The 20,312-nt window shown below is 41.2% G+C and overlaps 1 protein-coding gene across 2 annotated transcripts in view; it reads left to right on the top strand.

The window, feature by feature from the left end:
- The first annotated feature begins 3,449 nt into the window (after positions 1 to 3,449).
- hspa12a (heat shock protein 12A) overlaps positions 3,450 to 20,312 on the top strand; it is a 109,092-nt gene continuing 92,229 nt past the window's right edge. For both annotated transcript variants that reach the window (XM_063072037.1, XM_063072036.1), the window contains exon 1: positions 3,450 to 3,772. In XM_063072037.1, the coding sequence (XP_062928107.1) occupies positions 3,733 to 3,772 (40 nt within the window). In that variant the 5' untranslated portion in view covers positions 3,450 to 3,732. The remainder of the gene's footprint in view (positions 3,773 to 20,312) is intronic.

Raw genomic sequence — 20,312 nt, 5'->3', positions numbered from 1 at the left:
AGACTTCCCTTTCTCTAGCCCTGTATTTCTTTCACCAATCCCAGCTCTTTACTCCATCCCTCTCCCTCTGGGTTTCACCTATCTCCTTGTGTTTCTCTCTCTCCTCCCCCACCTTTTGAATCTACTCCTCATCTTTTTTTCTCCAGTCCTGCCAAAGGGTCTCGGCCCAAAACATCAACTGTATCCTTTTCCATAGATGCTGCCTGGCCTACTGAGTTCCTCCAGCATTTTGTGTGTGTGTTGCTTGGATTTTCAGTATCTGCAGATTTTCTCTTGTTTGCTGCTTCGCCTAACTTCTTTTTATTGACTACTGCCAATTAACTAATTAACTGATCAATTTTCAATTAACAATTTATAAATATGTCTCTTTTAAGCTTTTGCTTACTGGATCTGCACAGAATATCCCAAGGATCGCTTCTTTAAAAATTTTTCGCCTCTTACTCCAAGTCCCAACTCGTGTTTACTGGAAGTTTTGGACTCTGGATTTATTTGCCTTGAATATGGTATAAATGACTGCTGGGACTGATCCACTGAGGAGGAATTGGTCTTTTTTCACTGAAGTTTAGAAGAATGATGCTAGATCACACTGAATCATCAGAGGATGTTAGATAGAGTGACCACGTAGACCCTGAAAGACAACTGCCTCAAACTGCAGCTTTTTGAATTGGAAGGTCAGAGACTCAAATTAATTTAGGACTGAGATGAGGCAGGTTTCTCTGTAAAGAACTTGGTACTTGTTTGGGACTTTAAATCCCAAATTGATGGATGTAGGCAGTCATTGTCAGGTGTCAACACGAGATAGACATTTTAGGTCCATATAAAGAGATCCAATGCAAAAGTGACCTTGGAATACTGGGCAAGTAATTATCAGACTGAATGGCAGAGCAGGCTTAAGAAGTATTCTTATGTTATTGCAAGTTTTTCTCAATTTTCCACCATTGAACATCACAATGCATTTCAGGTGCAATGAAAAAATAGGCTGTTAACTCTAACAGACTTAAGTGATGCTTCAAGCCCTCAGTAACCAACATTCATATACATTCCTTTTTAGCATTAATAATTAAATATCGATTAACTGAGATAATAATGGGTGATTATTTTTCTGCCCCAGTGTCTACGCCACTAATGCTCTTTTAAAGTCAGCTATGTCTGGCTGCACAGAGCATGAACCTAATTTAGATTCATATGATTGTAGCTGAATCAAGGTAAAGAATCTTAGGTGTCTCAACAAAATTTCCCATTGGCCCATGCAAGAATGTATTAGGACATAGAATTTAGGATTTTTTGAAATGGAGGTGTAACCAATAAAGAGGCAGAGAATTTTGAAAAGAATTCCAAAGCTTGTAGCCTAAATTGCTTATAGTTTGTCAGTAAAGGTGAAGAGATGAATCTGAACAAACTGAGAGCTAGTGAGCTATCCCATAGAAACATTAACGTATCTCTGTAAGTGGGGAATGTGCTGGAGACTGGATGCATGAGTATCTGACCTCTTGCTCTATCCCTGTGTTGGAGGGTTGAGTGGAATTTATATATGATGTCACCTCTGTGCCAGCTCTAGTAGCTACATCTAGTGTGAATCTTCTTTTGAATGAATTTGTCTAGCTTTAACCAAAGAGCAGGAATAGCTAAGGTGTTTGTTGTTTTTCCTTTATTTCAATTAATATTTGTGTCTATGTCAGCTGTGTTTAACAACAGGTCTGCTTAATGTGGGTCAGGACTCATGTATTATTGCCTGAGGAAAATCATGAGTGCATCAGAGAATCAGAATCGGGTTTATCTTTGTCTTATAAGACATGAAGTTTGTTTTTTTTCAGTAATGCTTCAGTGCAAAGACACAAAATTACAATAAATTACTTAATAAAAATGTTAGTGCAAAAAGTAATGAGGTAGTTCACCTTCCAGCTTGCCCTCCTTCCTTCATCCCCTCCCCTCCCCTCCCCACACCTTTTTATTTTGCCAACTTCCCAGTCCTTTCCAATCCTGAAGAAGACCCAAAGGTTGACTGTATATTCCCCTCCATAGATGCTGCCTGATCTGCAGAGTTCCTCCAGCATTTTGTGTGTGAGGCTGTGTTCAATAATGAGGCCGTATCTGGAAGAGAATGGAGATTTGAGAGGGGCCAGAGGTAGTTACTGAGACGAGGAAGGAATAAGAACACAAGAATGAGAATTCCCAAAACCAGGTACTCTTCTAAATTCTATGACCTAATACATTCTTATGTAGGACAATGGGAGTTTTTGGTTGGAGCTACATTGAGCTGTGAATCTGCTAATGGCAACCTGAGCGATGGAAATTGTGGCAAAGTTATATTTTAAATTATTGATTCTGTTTGTGATGTTCCCAATCAATGATTGAGTTCCAGTGTACAATCTGATTGAGAACTGATGCAACCAGCAGAAGAAGAAAGCCCTTAACTCCGAGTGGCGTCATCGGGATGCCGTCATGACGGCGTTTTTTTTAGCAGGCTTTCTTATTTTTACTAGGCCGAGTTGCTAGCTCGACGCTCAACCCAGCACGGATGGAAAGTGTGCAAGGGAGCCGGCTGGATTCGAACTCGGGAGCCTTCTCTCCGAAGTCTGGTGCTGATGCCACTATGCCACCAGCCAGCATGCAACCAGAAGGGAACAGATTAATTTTTTCATAATTTTCATGATCTTTGTGAAACAATTATATATTTTTTTTGAAGATACAGCATGGAATAGGCCTTTCTGGCCCTTAGAGCCACACCACCCGGCAACCCTTGATTTAACTCTAGCCTAATCACAGGACGATTTACAATGACCAATTAACCTACTAATTGGTTCATCTTTGGACTGTGGGAGGAAACTAGGGCACCCAGAGAAAACACCACAGGGAGAGTGTACAGACTCCTTACAGATGATGGGATTGAACTCCGAACTCCAATGCACCTAGCACCGGCAACTGTAATAGCATCATGCTAACCACAATGCTACCATGACATGACAATTTAGAGTGGAACCCCAATGAAACATGAAATGAATGCTCAGTATATTATCCAAGATAGCGAGGGATGGCAACGCTGAAGTAAAGGCATAAGAGGCAGAGAGCAGTTGAGTATACAACACTTCTATTTCCTGCAGAGGACTTAATATCAGCAGCGATTGTTCCTGCGTCGCATACAGCACTCACTATTGATTTTAAAAAGATTAGCAAGATCAATAAGTTGCTACATCATGCCTGTTTGTGTTTCATAGACAAACTGAAGTAAAATGAGCAAATATAACATTGAATAATGAAACCCCGAAGCATTAAGCATAATCAGATCAGGCCTGTGAAGTTACTTGGAGATTTTAATTGCTTTCCTTGCTGTGGGCCATTTTGGCAGATTGTTACTGCCGCTGCATGGTCATTTACCGCAGGATGGGAAGCCCTTCCCTGCTAGTGCTGACACTGAGTATGATCATATCAGAGAGGCGGAGCTCTGCAGAAACATGAGGCACAACAGTGCAAGCAGCTCATTTCTTCCTTTATGTTTGGGCTAATTTCAACAGGAAGGCCTTTTTAACATAGGGGGGAGGGTCAAATACTGAGGCTTCACTAAATTGAAGGACCCTTAGTTAAAGACGGAGAGCTAAAAGAAAAGATTAGGCACAAACTGCAGCTTGACTGCAAATTTTCAATGGCAGAGAGTGCACAGTGAGCTAGAGCTTCTGTCAATCTAATGGTTAAAAGGTTTTAAGCACTGCAGATTTTTTGTCTGGATTCACTACAATGTCTGAGAGGGAGTCTGTGACAGAAGGCCAGATTGCAGGTAAGAGGGATTGTACTGTTGTCAATTTAAACTATGCTGCCGTGATCTGAAATTACTATCAGGAACATAACAGTACTTGCTGTCTTTTTCTTTCACTGCAAGTCTTTTATATATATAGGTGTAGGATCGTGACTGCCTGTAATATCCTGTTAAGTGTCTCTGGCTTCATTGCAGAGCCCAGCCATTGTAATAGTCACATGGATGTGGACTTGTGGGATTCAATGCCGCATAAGGTTACAATAACTGATTTGTTCCAGGTGAAGAAACCCTGTGGCACAATCTTTTCATCTGGCCTTCCTCTTTTTAGTTTCTTACTGTGGGCCTTTAATTTTAAGAGCCAGAGTGAAGCCAATCCACCTTTAAGATAATGTATACTATAATCTCAAATACTACTTTTTCTAATGAAAATCATTTGTTTGCTTTTATTTAGTAAAATATAATGGTTAAGATTTCGGCATTGCTCCTCTGTGTATTGTTTATGGTAATAATAGCTTTTAAATAAGCTTACGTTAAAGTAAATTCTAAATAAAACTAATACAAATTTGCAACAAGATTGTTTTTGGTAGGGCATTCTTTTAATTCTACCTAAATAATGTTGATCTCCAGAATAAATGTTACAGGTACATGGTAAATGAAGCTGTAAGTCAAAAGGACATTTAGTAATAATATGTTCAAGAAATCCTAAGTGTGTTCATTTTAACTTTTACACTTACTATGTTAATCATCTTTACAATTGTGATATTATTAGACCGTGCTAACAAGGAAAGCTTTCTGTTTGATATTTAGTCTCCAGAGATACATAGGGCTGTTTTACATCAATGTCTAGACGCCATGACTTCTACTGAAGACCTGAAAGGATGCAATTGCACTTAAAGAAATAGTTCCCAAGACCTGATGAATTTGTCCGTACTCTAGAAGTGTTTCACATTGACAGCTGATGTTGAAAGATTGAAACCATAGTGAATATTCAGGAAGGAGTACTAAAAACAAAGATTAAAATAGAGGAAAATAGCTTCATATACTTTAATTTCCCTTAATACTTCAAAGTTATTCCTCCCTTTGAAAGGTTAGAGAAATAATTATAGTCCAGTAATAACTGAAAGGAAATAATGTTTTAATAGACTTTGCAATTTATTTTGGACTATTAAAAAGATCAAGTATATGTTCCTTTTGAGTTACATAATGCTGCTGTTGTAATGATTTTATTATTACATGACCATGTTTATTGATTTGCATTTGTCATAGTGATCACAGCAATCTTGGTGCAGTGGTCATCCTGCACTCTCTTGCTGCAACACAGCATCACTGAGCAGTAAGTGTGTATATAACCCTACATGCCAAATTCCAAAGACTTAGGCGTGGCTTTCAGTCAATCTTCAGATACAGGTCCACTTATATGTTTGTTGATCAGAAAGTCTTTTTCTCCTCAGGATGACTTCCTATGTCAGATTTGTGGACTCTGAGGTGGCTAATGAAAAGATCACAGAACCATAGTTTTCCAAAACTGGGGCAGGAGGTGCTTGATGGAGTGTGAGAGTGGGTAATTTGTGTGGTGGTGGTCTTCCTCTGTCAATTGCACAGATTCTCAGTATGCTCGTGATAAAAGGACTCAGGCTTTTTATTTATACCATGCACCTCTGTCATGGACTGGCACTGGTCTATATTTTTAAAGAGGTTTTGAGCATATCCATTACTGGAGTGCCCATCCAGTAAGCACAGAGTTGAGTATTGTTGTGATTTACTCAGAACTAAGGAGGATGGAGGGATCTGACCATGCAAAGGTCATTATGTGTTGGGAACAGAGAATTTGTTTATTATTGTCATTGTACTGAGTCAAAGTGTAAAGCTTAGAAATGCATGTCATCCAGATATCATTCCATACACTAGTACATAGAGGTAGCAGAAAGGCAGAACAAAGTGTTGCAGTTACACAGGAAGTGGTCAGTAAGGGCCATATTGAAGTAAATTGGGTGATCAGGAGTTCATCTTTCAGGGTATGAGAGGTCCCTTAAGGAGCCTGGTAACAGTAGGATAGTGTCCTATCCAAATATTTTTGTCCAAAAGGACACATGACAAGTCTTATACCCCTGAGATTAGTTAGTGTAGTGGTTAGCGCAACGCTTTTACAGCTTGGGGTGTTCCAGAGTTTGGGATTCAATTCCAGCGCCACCTGTAAGGAGTTTGTATGTTCTCCCCATGATGGCATGTGATGTCATGAGCATAGCTAGAAACAACTTACAAATTAAATAATGGGATTGATATGTGATTAATGTAAATGGCTGTTTGATGGTTAGTGCAACCTCTGCACCAAAAGGCCTAGTTCCACCCTAAATCATTGAATGATGCTATGACTGTAACTAATTATCTTCACTCACAAAATTTCTAATAGTTTTCCTTTGCAGAGAGGAAAAACCTTTCAGTTTATTTGTCCCTTTATTATAAGTTAAAGATTAGCTTCAAATCAGCTGCATACATGTCTCCCATGTTAGAGAAAAACTGTGGACTCTTGCAAGCTACCATTTGCTTTTAAGAAGCTACAAATGTTTATCAGATTTTCACAATTCATTTTGTACTGTATATAAGTATCTTGGATGAGAATTACAGGTTACAATTTGTACATTTGTAGACATGCAAATTGACGAGCCCATAGATAATGAAGATTATCCAAGGATGCAGGGGGAGATTGAAAAGTTGGACTGAGCAGTGGCAGATGGAATTTAGCCCAAATAAATGTGAGATAATCCACTTTTAGGGGTCAAATTCTGGTAAAATGTATAAAATAAATGACAGGAACCTTAGGAGTATTGACGTACAGAGAGACCTCATCATGCAAATCCCTTGCTTCCTGAAAATGGCAGCACAAGTGGACAAGTATTAAAAATAGCATTTGGTATGTTTTCCTTCCTAGTATAAGATTTGGAACATTATGTTGCAGTTGTACAATAGATTGATTAGACTACACTTAGAGTGGTGTGAACAGTTCTCTTTACCACACTACAAGGATGATGTGATAACAATGAAGAGAGTTCAGAGCAATTTACCAGGCTGTTGTCTGGAATGAAGGGCTGTAGTTATAAGGAAAGAGAGGATTGGTTGAATTCATTTTCACTGGGGTGTAAAAGACTGAGGCGACTTTATAAAGATGATTAAAATTATGGGAGCCATAGGTAGTGTAGATAGAATCTTTATCCAAGGTCAGGGGAGTCAGATATAGAGATCTTGATTTAGACCCAATGCATGGTTTCAACTGAAAATGTTGGCAATTCTTTCCCCTCATAGATGCTGCTTGACTCGCTGAGTTCTGCCCCCAAATTATTTATTGCTCTAGATCTAGAGGGCACAGGTTTCAGGTGAGGAGGGAGAAATTTAAAGAAGATTTGAGGGGGTATGCGTTTCATAGAGAGGGTGATGAATATCTGGAATGAGCTGCCAGTATCTAGGGTAATTCATAATGGAGGCAGTTATTATCCCAACATTTGAAAATTACTTGCATGGGTATTTGGACAAGAAAAACTCTAGGATGAGAAAGCTCAGCCTAAGAATAGAACTGAGGTGAGGAGGAATTTCTTTAGCCAGGTGGTGGTGAATACAGAGAGAAGGCAGGAGAATAAGTTTGAGAGGGAAGTAGATCAGTCGTGATAAAACAGTGTGTCAGACTCAATGGGCCAAATGGCCTAATTCTTCTCCTATGTCTTATATTCTTACGGTCTTAATTCAGACAAATGGGATTAGAATAAATAGACATCATGATCAGCATGGAAGTGGTGGGTCAAAAAGATCTGTTTCTGTGCTGTATTCTCTGAATATTCTATGAAATTCGCCTCCTCTACTGTGAAGGTCACTTTGTGCTGCTGTTAATAAGGGTCATCAGTCTTGAACGTTACCATTGTTGATTCATTGTATTCCCCTGACACAAAGTCAATTCAGCAAAATCAACACCACCTCGGAGTATGTGCATCGAACGTGCTGAAAATGGAAAGCACTTACTGCAGATCCGGTCCAGAAACAAGTCTCTTCTCCATTGCTTTCAACATGAGGAAACTATTGCAATAATCACAATATTAAAACAAATATGATGCTTTTAGTTGACCAATGCGCATTTGATCATCAAGGAAAAGGTGCAGGAGCCTGAAGACACACACTCAACGGTTCAGAAACAGCTTCTTCCCCGAAGCCAAAAGATTTCTGAATGGACAATGAACTTATAAACACCACCTCAGTATTTTTTCCTCTCTTTCTGCATGACTTAATTTTTTTTATATAGTTACTGTATATATTTCTTATTGCAATTTATAGTTTTTATTATTATGTATTGCAATGTACCGCTGTCGCAAGACAATAAATTTCACAACATATGCCAGTGATATTAAACTTGATTCTTGATTTCTCCGCCAGAAAAAGCGGTATCTCCCAGTGGCCACCCATTTTAATTCAACTTCCCATTCCCATTCCAATATGTTTATCCATGGTCTCCTCACTGTCATGATGAGGCCACACTTAGGTTGGAGAAACAGCACCTTACATTCCTTTTGGGTAGCCTCCAACCTCATGGCATGAACATCAATTTCTTGAACTTCGGGTAATTGCCACCCCTTCTCCTTCACCATTTCCCATTCCCTTTTCCTCCATTCACCTTATCTCCTTGCCTGCCTATCGCCTCCCTCTAGTGCTCCTTCCCCCTTTTCTTTTTTCCACAGCCACCTGTCTGTTTCACCAATAAACTTCCCAGCTCTTTACATTATCCCTCTCCCTTCAAGTTTCACCTATCACCTTGTGTTTCTCTCTCCCTCCCCCAACTTTTAAATCTACTCTTCAGCTTTTTTTCTCCAGTCCTGCTGAAGGATTTCAGCCCAAAACGTCGACTATACTCTTTTCCATAGATGCTGCCTGGTCTGCTGAGTTCCGCCAGCATTTTGTGTGTGTTGCTTGGAGTTCTAGCATCTGCAGATTTTCTCTTGTTTGTTGAATCTGATTCTGATTGCATTTTAAATAAATTTCTTGTTTGTCTTCAAAATGTTGATCAAAGAATTTATTCCTTTTTTAATAGAAGTGACTTTGAAAACAATAAATAATAAGTAAATTCAGTAATGACTAAAGAAACCCTAGAGAGCAAATGTGAAGGGCTTTAAGCTGTTGGGGTGGGGTGCTATATTAGTAAGGATACTAGAAAATATAATTTGGAGACCAGGCAAATAATGTAGCATTGCTTCAGTGTAAGGCTGACTTAAGTCACTTCTCCAGGAAAATCAGTACTCAGAAATGTTAAAGGAGTAGAGTTTAGCTTTCTGAGTTTTTGGAGAGAAAGTAGACAAGGAGTGTAGTTCCTAATCAAGCTAAAAGGAATTGGAGATTTCAGGGAAATCATGCAGTAATAGAACATGTGCTTTGTGGTAGGGGTTCTATCAATCTCTGTGGCTAGTGTGGGTGAAAAAACTCCTGCCAGCAAGAAAATCAGAAATTCAGACATTTACTATCCTTGATCGATAACCTTTAATGGATGGGTCCCATGAGATGGGGCAGGAGGTGGTTTACAGTAATAAAAATTGCACTTAGAATAGGGCCATAATTTACCAGTGCTGTTGCTCTCACTAAAGAATTTGTCTGCTCTTTTTTTGATAACATTCTCCTCCAGTTCAATGTGTGGAGCCAAAGGATGTGCAGTATGTGACCTCTTCAGAAGCTACTCACACTTCACACTTACCCTACCCTCACCATCACCTGCAAGTCAGATCAGCGACTGACTCACCCACCAACTCAGTGGAAGTTAAGATAGTGGCTTCATCTTACGTTTGAATGAGATGTCAGAACCGTGTCATCAGAGCCACCCGCTGCTTGCATCAAAAATGCTGCTCTAATGACATAATATTGTATCAGCACTAAACACACTTGTACCAAAGGTCCCTCCCTGCTACTTTCACATAACAGTTAGCTCATTCTTTATGTCATCATATAATATTATTGAAATTCATTTGCAAGAGATGACATTTCTGAAAACCAGCATTTTTGATGCAAGCATCAGGTAGCTCTAATGACATGGTTCTGACATCTCATTCAAACATAAGCTGAAGCCACTATCTTAACTTGCACTGAATTGGTGAGCGGGTCAGTCATTGATCTGACTTGCAGGTGGTGCTGAGGGTAGGGTAAGTGTGAGTAGCTGCTAAAGAAGTCTATCAAAAAAGAGCGGACAGATTCTACAGTGAGGGCAACAGAAGGAGATGAAGATACATTATAAATGTGCTGTGCCTATCTCCCAGGCTTATTGGATAGTCAAATTTATCCCAGAGACATTACCGTCTCTTCTCCAATGGTCACAAAATCAATGGCAATTCATTTAATCCAAGTGTTCAATTAGAGGAATGTGACAGGTGCTGGCAGCAACCCAGGTGGTGCAACATTGCACTATGATAGATGACACTCACAGCTGCGACATGATTTGCTAAAAGCCCTTATCCATTACGAAAATCAATGACACTGGCCATAGATGGCTGAAATCAGATGCATTTGTGAGTTTCATGTTGAAGATATACTGGAGATTAGTGAGAGCTTGGACTGGAAACCATCAGTAAACTCCAAACACAAATTCTGCAGATGCTGGAAATGCAGAGCAACACACACAAAATGCTGGAGGAGTTCAAGAGTCAGGCAGCATCTATGGAAATGAATAAACAGTCGACATTTCAGGCTGAGACCCTTCATCAGGACTGGAAAGGAAGGGGAAAAATGCCAGAATAAAAAGGTGGGAGTGTGGGAGAGAGGAGGGAGGATTGCTAGAAGGTGATTGGTGAAGCCAGGTGGGTGGGAAAGGTAAAGGGCTGGAGAGGAACCTAGACCATGGGAAAAAGGGAAGGAGGAAGAGTACCAGGGGGAGTTGAGAGGAGTAAGAGTGGGGAATAGAAGAGGAAGGGGAAGGGAAAAAATTACCTGAAGGAGAAATCAATATTCATGCCTTCCGATTGGAGGCTACTAAGACAGATTGTGAAGTGTTGCTCCTCCACCCTGAGGGTGTCCTCTTCATGGAGCAAGAGGAGGCCATGGACCAGTGTGTCAGAATGGGAAGTGGAACTAAAATGGCTAACCACTGGGAAATTCCTCATCTGGCAAATGTAGCAGTGGTGCTTGTCAAAGTGGTCTTCTAACTTATGATGTAGAGAAGGCCGCATTGGGAGCATTGACCCCCAACAGTTGTACAGGTGAAGTGTTGCCTCACCTGGAAAGACTATTTACGGCCCTGAATGGAGATGAGGGAGGGGTGAATTGGCAGATGTAGCAGGTGGGGTGGGGGGGGTGGTATGTAAAGATGTGTTTGCTGGTAGGATCTCTTTGAAGATGGCTGAAGTTGCAGAGAGTGATTTTTTGGATGCAGAGGCTCGTGGGGTGGTGGGTTAGGACAAGAGGAACTCTATTCTCAAGGCAGTGGGGAAATGGGATGAGCGCAGATGTCTGGGAAATGGAGGAGATGCAGGTGAGGGCAGCATCAATAGTGGAGGAAGGGAAACCTCGTTCTTTGAGGAAGGAGGGTATCTCTGATGTCCTGGAAATAAAAGCCTCACCCTAGGAATAGATGCAGCAGAGACGAAGGATCTGAGATAAGGGACTCACATTTTTACAGAAGATAGGGTGGGAAGAAGTATAGTCAAGATTGCCATGGGAATTGGTAGGTTTATAAAAGATGTTGGTAAACAGTTTTATCTCCGGAGATAGAGACAGAGAGATCAAGAGAGGGGAGGGAGGTGTCAGAAATGGACCGTGAACTTAAGGACATGGTGGAAGTTGAATGCAAAATTGATGAAATTATCAAGCTCAGCATGGATGCATGAAACAGCACCAATGCAGTCATCAATGCAGCAGAAGAAGAGTTGAAGAGCATTACCAGGGAAGGCCTGGAACGTGAACTGTTTTACAATGTACGTATTATTGAACACTTTCTTTGCTTTGAAAGAGGATTTAAAAATGAGAGTAAGGTTTTCTTCTAACAGGTGCTTAGTGACAGAAGTTGCAGAAGTATCACACACATTTTTCGGAGCTATTTAATGAGGGTTCAGCTATATTCTGCGAGGGGAGCACAGTAGTGCCAGAAATCACCACTCGGGGTTCAATTCCCACTACTGTCTGTAAGGAGTTTCTACATTCTCCCCATGATCGTGTAGGGTTCTTCCCACATTCAGAAAAGATGTATGATTAGGGTTATTGAGTCGTCGGCATGCAATGTTAGCAGCAGAAGTGTGCCAACCCTTGTGGACTGCCCCAGCACAAAACTTAGACTGTGTTGGTCATTGATGCAAAATAACACACCATTATATGTTCATGTACATGTGACAAATAAAGGTAATCTTTGTTTATACATAAAAACATGACTGTTCAAAAAAAAACACAGGAAATTACAGCATAGGAGTAGGTGTTTCAGCCCAACTAATCCATATTGGCAACTGCCTAAAATTTATTCTTTTTTTTCTTCCCTCTAATTTTCATAGTCTCACAATCCCTGGGTGAAGGTCATTGTTTACGGACATTTTTAATCTCTCCTTTTGCACTCACCTCAATAATAAGCAAATGCTTTGAGAGGCTAGTCAAAGGTTACATCTGCAGCTTGCTACCACCCGAACTGGACCCCCTACAGTTCGCCTACCAACACAACCAATCAACAGATGACGCAATAGCCACTGCTCTACACACCATCCTTACACATCTGGAGAAGAAGGATGCTTATGTGAGAATGCTGCTATTGGACAGTTCAGCATTCAACACCATAATTCCGTCCAGGCTCAACAGGAAGCTCAGAGACCTCAGCCTTGACCCTGCCTTGTGCATTTGGATCCTGGACTTCCTGTTAGATCACCGGCAGATGGTAAGAGTGGCTCCCTCACCTCCAGCCCTCTGACTCTCAACACAGGTGCCCCTCAGGGCTGTGTACTAAGTCCTCTCCTTTACCCATGACCGTGTCACCATCCACAATTCTAATCTGCTAATTAAATTTGCTGACGACACTGCATTGATTGGCCTCATCTCAAACAATAATGAAGTGGCCTACAGGGAAGAAGTCATCTCTCTGACACAGTGTTATTAAGAAGACAACCTCTCCCTCAATGTCAAATCAACAAAGGAGCTGGTTGTGGATTACAGGAGGAATGGAGACGGGCTAACCCCTATTGACATCAATGGATCTGGGGTTGAGAGGGTTAACAGCTTTAGGCTCCTCGGCATCCGCATCACCGAGGACCTCACGTGGTCTGTGCACACCAGCTGTGTGGTGAAAAAGGCACAACAGCACCTCCTTCACCTCAGATGATTGAGGAAGTTTGGTATGGGCCCCCAAATCCTAAGAACTTTCTACAGGGGCATAATTGAGAGCATCCTGACTAGCTGCATCACTGCCTGGTATGGGAACTGTACCTCCCTTAATCACAGGACCCTGAAGAGAGTGGTGTGGACAGCCCAGCGCATCTACAGTTGAGAACTTCCCATGATTCAGGACATTTACAAAGACAGGTGTGTAAAAGGGCCCAAAGTATCACTGGGGACCCCAGTCACCCCAGCCACAAACTCTTTCAGCTGCTACCATCCAGGAAACGGTACTGCAGCATAAAAGCCAGGACCAACAGGCCATCAGACTGATTTGAGTGTATTTCTATGTTACATTGACTGTTCTATTTATTTAAATTATTATAAATTACTATGATTGTATATTGCACATTTAGACAAAGACATAACGTAACAATTTTCTTACTCCTCATGTATGTGAAGCATGTAAGAAATAAAGTCATTTCAATTCAATGAGAGGCATCAGTCATGTGGATAGTCAGAGGCTTTTTCCCAGGGCTGAAATGGCTGACACCAGAGGGCACAGTTTTAAGGTGCTTGGAAGCAGGTACAGAGGAGATGTCAGGGATAAGTTTTTACGCAGAGAGTGGTGAGTGCATGGAATGGGCTGCCGGCGATGGTAGTGAAGGCAGATATGATAGGATCTTTTAAGAGACTCCTGGATAGGTACATGGAGCTTAGAAAAATAGAGGACTCAGGGTAATCCTAGGTAATTTCTAAAGTAAGGACATGTTCGGCACAGCATTGTGGGCCGAAGGGCCTGTATCGTGCTATAGGTTTTCTATGTTTCTATGTTTCTAATTCAATTCAATTGTGTTTTCTTGGCTAGGTCTACATTCAGTTTGGTAACTACGGCCCTCAGTCCACACACCTCAATTAATAGGAAACATATGTTTTCATCTATCCTGGACTTGCCCTATCCTTTCATATTTGTATTTCCTTCAATCACTCAAATCGATACAGTCCATTGTAAAAAAGATCAATATTAATATTGGAGCAAAATAGTTAAATATATTTTCAAACATTTTTAAAGATATGAACAATTATAGCCCAAGGAACAAGTTTCCATCTGTACCAATAATTGGCAATAGTTAAAAATAGTCAAGTTGTTACAAGTACCTGGCCTTGAAATTATTTGAATTAACTTTCATTGCAGATTTATGTTTGTTTCTTAAAGTGTGATATAATAATTTCCTAATGTACAATGTACAGTAGTTACTGATAGAGTATTCGGCACACTTAGCAGAAAGCTCATTCTTCCCCATCTGTTTCTTTTTTCCAAAGGAGAATGGCATGTTGGATGATTGGTGTTACAATGAGACCTGTATAGTACTACTGAGAACATTGAACCACACAGCACAGTACAGGCCCTTCAGCCCATGATCTTGTGTCAACCTTTTAACCTACTCCAAGATCCATCTAACCTAGCTCTCCATTTTTCTTTCATCCATGTGCCCAACTAAGTGTCTGTTAAATGTCCCTAACGTATTTATATCTACCAACACCTACCTGCAACTCCCTCCCTTTCTATGGTAGTCCATTCCATGCACCTATCACTCTCCGTGTAAAAACCCTGTCTGGCATCACCGCTATACTTTCCTCCAATCACCTTAAAATTATGCTCTTCGTATTAGCCTTTGCTGCCTTGGGAAACATGTACTGACTATCTTATGCCTCTTATCATCTTGTACACCTCTAACAAGTCACCTCTCATCCTCCTTCACTCCGAAGAGAAGAGGCCTAGCTGGCTCAAACTATCCTCATGAGACATGTTCTCTAATCCAGGCAGATTCCTGGTAAATCTCCTCTGCACCCTCTCTAAAGCTTCTACATCCTTCCTGTAATGAGGCAACCAGGAAAGAACCAGTGATTAAGTTGTTCAACATATTCATACACAGTGGTAAAGGAAGGAGACTTGCTGAGTCCCTTTGAGGGGATAGTGCAGGTCCTAAGATTTTGCTGAATGGGTCTACTGCCAGATTTAAGGTCACATTCCCTGCAGCCCTGAACATTAGCAGACAGCATCTAAGAAATCCCCAATACCACTTGGTCAGGAAGTCCAGGACAGTATGTGAACAAACGCTAGCTATTTGCTAGTGGTTGCCACTGTGAGGCTGCTGATGGACTCCTGCTTAATTGAGACCAATGCAATCAAATGGATGGAATGTCACTTTTGACTTGGATTCTTTTTTTTTGTAAGGCATACAGATGAGAAAACTCTGACACAATACAGGCCCTTCGGCCCACAATGCTGTGCCGAACATGTACTTACTTAGAAATTATCTAAGGTTACCCATAGCGCTCTATTTTTCCATGTACCTATCCAGGAGTCTCTTAAAAGACCCTATCATATCTGCCTCACAACTGTCACCAGCAGCCCATTCCACGCACTCACCACTCTCTGCTTAAAAAACTTACCCCTGACATCTCCTCAGTACATACTTCCAAGCACCTTAAAACTGTGCTCTCTCATGCCAGTATCAGGGATTCTCTTTCATGCTAGCTGCTAACACTAATAAAATGGCTTCTCTGCAGTGTTATAATAAAATGGTTTCTCTGTAATGTTAACTGCTGAGGTAATGGGTTTTTCTGTGGCTGTGATGTTTGGGTTATAACTACAGATAACGGGGAACTAACCGATGGGGGGGACATGTTATTCAACCAAGTATGTCGGGAAACCAAGCTGGTTCGCAGATTTTCATCGAGGAGAGGAGAAGAGGAAAGGCGCGCGTGGAGCGCTCTGATAGACCACTGGGGGTGGTCGCAGCCGAGGGTCGTTGGAGTTCGGAGGAGATTGATCGGCGGAAAGGAGACCTGGTTCTGTGAACTTCAATGTATTTATTTGTGCACAGACTGTTTAAAACCAAATAAAGTGGCGCCTTTTTCTTTCATATTTTGTTTCTCTACTAACCACATTGTCACAGTAAGATTTATAAAGTGTAATTATTTAATCACTTATTGAGTACTGTCTGATTTTTGCATTGTAGGTTTGTACTGGGGAACATTACACAGCATCCACACAAACGTGATTACTCAGTTTGGTGGGACTAAAGGCCACTTTCCCCAAGGTGAACATGAGCTGAGCGAGCCTAAGGCTTACTCTAGCCATTCCAGCCCTGGGAAAAAGCCTCTGACTAGCTACACGATCAATGCCTCTCATCATCTTATATACCTCTATCAGGTCACCTCTCATCCTCTGTCGCTCCAAGGAGAAAAGGCCAAGTTCACTCAACCTATTCTCATAAGGCATGCTCCCCAATCCAGGCAACATCCTTGTAACAATCCTGCACCTTTCTATGGTTTCCACATTCTTCCTGTAGTGAGGTGACCAGAACTGAGCACAATACTCCAAGTAGGGTCTGACCAGGGTCCTATATAGCTGCAACATTACCTCTCGGCTCCTAAACTCAATCCCACAATTGATGAAGGCCAATACACCGTATGCTTTCTTAACCACAGAGTCAACCTGCGCAGCAGCTTTGAGTGTCGTCTGGACTCGGACCCCAAGATTCCTCTGATCCTCCACACTGCCAAGAGTCTTACCATTAATACTATATTCTGCCATCATATTTGACCTACCAAAATGAACCACCTCACACTTATCTGGGTTGAACTCCATCTGCCACTTCTCAGCCTGGTTTTACATCCTACCGATGTCCCGCTGTAATTTCTGACAGCTGTCTGCACTATCCACAGCACCCCCGATCTTTGTGTTATCAGCAAATTTACTAACCCATCCTTCCACTTCCTAATTATGGTAGAAACATCATCCTTGGAATTTGAAAGATATTATTACTGAGGTAGTTTGGAACAGAACTTATCCTGTTTCTTTGAACCTGTCATTAATCACACTCACTTAGGGAAATGTAATGTGATCCGTTGTTGATTCCATTCTATATGTGAAGAACTAAAGAAAGGTGCAGTGAGGTTCTTGAGAACCTGAAGAGAAGATATCATATTGAAAAGGACGTGGTTTCCTGCTGAAATTGAGTCTAATGTTACTAGTTAAACCTGAGAAAGGAAGGAGTAGCCCCCTCAGACCTTCCCATTCCATCATGTGAATTAGTATTTCACACTATTGGGAAGAGTGGGAAATTGAAGGATACCCTAGCTCTACCTTCTCCTGCTCTTTGGAGAGACAAAAAGCAGTGGACCCATCTGTTGCAGGAGAAATGTAATAATTGATGGAATCAGCGGTATTTGAAGAAGCCTGTTTTCTCAGTTGCCTACTGTATCCCAGCTCCACAGATTGAAAGCAGAGAATGTAAAAGGGAAATCAGTGTTATTGTAAACAGAACTTGAAGTACATAGGGAATGGGCCATGTATCTCAAATGCTTAATTGTTCCAAGGTCTTTTCTGCTTTATAACTTATTGGAAAATCAAAATAAAATATTTTTAAAATAACGCATTTACACCATAGTGACATGTTTAGAATTGAATCCTTTCAAAAGATTTCATGCATTGAATGCCTGCTTTCAGTATCCTTAGCATTTTCACCTAACACGATGGGTTTTCAAAAATGGATTGTTAACAAAATAGCATCAAGGAAGTACAGTAAATAATAGTAGGTTTCTCCAATCAACCTATACATTGCAGAAATAAAGCAAAACATCTATCTTATATTGTTTAATTTTGCTTTTCAATTTTTCCTACAATCCTTCAATATTAAGAATAAGAATGGTGGGTTCTACAATTTTATATATTTTGTGAGGGATTATGTTTCAACAATACTCTTTTTCTCTTAAGGTTGAAAATCAATGTGTTTTATGGCTCAGTGGTAAATTAGCAGGATGAGATCAGATCTTTTTGATACATTTTCTCTTGGGATTATCAACATCATTCTTTAACAAAATGGTTGGGTAAGCCACTCTGTCATTCTGTGGGTATTATTAGCTTATTACCTTGATGAGAAGTTGCTCATTACTGCAGTCCTGTGAATGCTCCCTGTCCCTGCTTATTCACTTCAGAAATAAATAAATTTAGGCTAGCAGAGGGAAGGAGCGCCTTTCACCTCCTTTGTATCTTCACCCCGACACCCAACATGCAATTTTAATGGCAATTACTGCAATATATACTTTCTCATTAATCAATGAGCTGTTGTTATGCAAAGACTCAGACAGACAATCCAAGCAGTTCTGGGTGAGGCAAGTTGGCCCATTTTTAAATGATACCACTCCTTTCTTAATACCTTTGAACTCAATGCTGTCATTTTATTTCTGATTGTACCACTCTCCTTCTCCTTGGTCTAAATACACCACTGTGCAGCTAGCTGGGTGTTGGACTTTCTGACAAACTGACCTCAGAGAGTCACGATACACAACTGTTCCTCCCTCCCGATCATCATCAACACGGGTGGCCTCCAGGACTTTGTGCTGAGCCCACTGCTGTTCACTCTGCACAATCATGACTTCATGGCCAAACACCCGAGTAATCACTTCGTCAAGCATGTTGATAACATGATAGTGGAGAAGCTCATCACTAGCAATGATGAGGTGGCTGACAGAGAGGAGCTAGAAGAGCTCAAGGCCTGGTTCCTGGCAAATAGCCTCTTTCTCGATGTCAACAAGGCAAAGGAGATGGTATCAACTTCAAGAGAACTTGCATTACTCTTCTTTACACTGTGTACTAGAATTTACATTAACCAACCTTGTATCCTGTATCTTCAGCTGTCATGGGCCTGAACACTCCTCCCCAATCCTCATCACTTCCTTACATCTCTCAGAAAACATTGTTCTTAAAAGCCTATGTTAATACCTCCTCTTTAGTCAAACATTAATGCTTTTACTTGGGCAGTCTCTCAGGAATGATGATGATTTGCTTCCACTGTAATTTTGTGGGTTCTAAGTGGCAGATGAAGCCAATGTGTGATCCACAACCTCTTCCACCAATGAACAAGAGGTGCCTGATGAGCTGTGTGGATAGTTTATGAGTTGGTCCATTCCTTTTACCATTTAGGCTGAACATTTATGTGCTCCTAATGTTGTGGTTATCAATATCATACCAAATGTTCCATTTCCGGTTTGAGTAGTCATGGTTCAAAGATTCTCAAGTGTAACTGTCATATTTCTCCTTGATGAGCTTTGAGCACATACCTAGTTTATCCATCTGGTAATCTCTTCCCATGACAGAGTTCGGAATAGTGTGTCAATTTTATGAGCTTGGTATCGAGCATGCAATCAGTGAGGCCAGCCCAACAGAGTCAACTGAATATAATTAAGACTTTTTTTAGAGGGGTCACCAACATTAGCTTACTTGTTCTTTCTATGACTTTAGAAGACTTTGCAGAGGCAGTGTGGCTTCTGTCCAGTGCCTTGAAGACTCTGCTGCAGGAAATCAAGTCTTAGAAACATAAGGAAAGGCAGGGTTTGCTTTTGCCAGGTCTGAGATCTGATCTTCAAATACAATCAACTGAAGGCAATGTTGGTGCATTTAAGGTGGCAGAAAACTCAGTCGTGGATGTCTCCCTTTGCTGAGGTGAAACCCTCAGGTATGGGAAGTCATTTGCGCTTTCCAGGATTCCACCCAGAACTCTTTTGTTGGAGGACAGTGTTTATTTTATTTGTTTATTGATTTATTATTGTCACAGGTATTAAGGTACAGTGAAAAGCTTGCTTGCATATGTTTATACAGATCAGATCATTACACAGTGCATTGAGCTAGAATAATGTAAAGTAGTAACAATGCAGAATTATGTGTAAAAGCTACTGAAATAAGCAGAGCAGGTACATGATGTGTTCGTCCATCATCAACATCAATGAGAACCTCGACACCATTATGATGGTGTCGAAACTAGCACTTGATTTGGATTTAAGTGAGGGAGAGTTGCACAGCATTAGCCTCACTCTCTCTTCCCAATTCCCATCTGGATCCAGTGGCAAGACAAAAGTCGAGACGCTGGAGATGGGACTAGACGCAGTGGATGACCAGGACGTCTTCTGTGTCTTGTCCTGATCTACACATTCCACGACGCTTGCAGTGACTGCCTTCTTGACCGTTGGACCTTCCATTGTTCTCGTCCACTCAATCTGCCAGAGTCTGTCTTCACATGCTGGGAGAGACAACTCCCTATCTCACCGAGGGTTTGAGACCCGTCGGCTACCTTCACCTGGTTTAGCCGGCTTGTCGAAGCCATTGCCTGGGGTGTGACCGTTGTCACATGCAAACAGCTACGGGGAGCCACAGGTGAGAGCTGAGTGCCAGGTGGGGACCAAAGGTGGA

The sequence above is a fragment of the Mobula hypostoma genome, chromosome 19, assembly GCF_963921235.1.
Source record: "Mobula hypostoma chromosome 19, sMobHyp1.1, whole genome shotgun sequence".
NCBI classification, from domain to species: Eukaryota; Metazoa; Chordata; class Chondrichthyes; order Myliobatiformes; family Myliobatidae; genus Mobula; species Mobula hypostoma.
The sequence above is the reverse complement of the archived record's forward strand: the minus strand, read 5'-3'. Positions and strand labels throughout refer to the sequence as shown.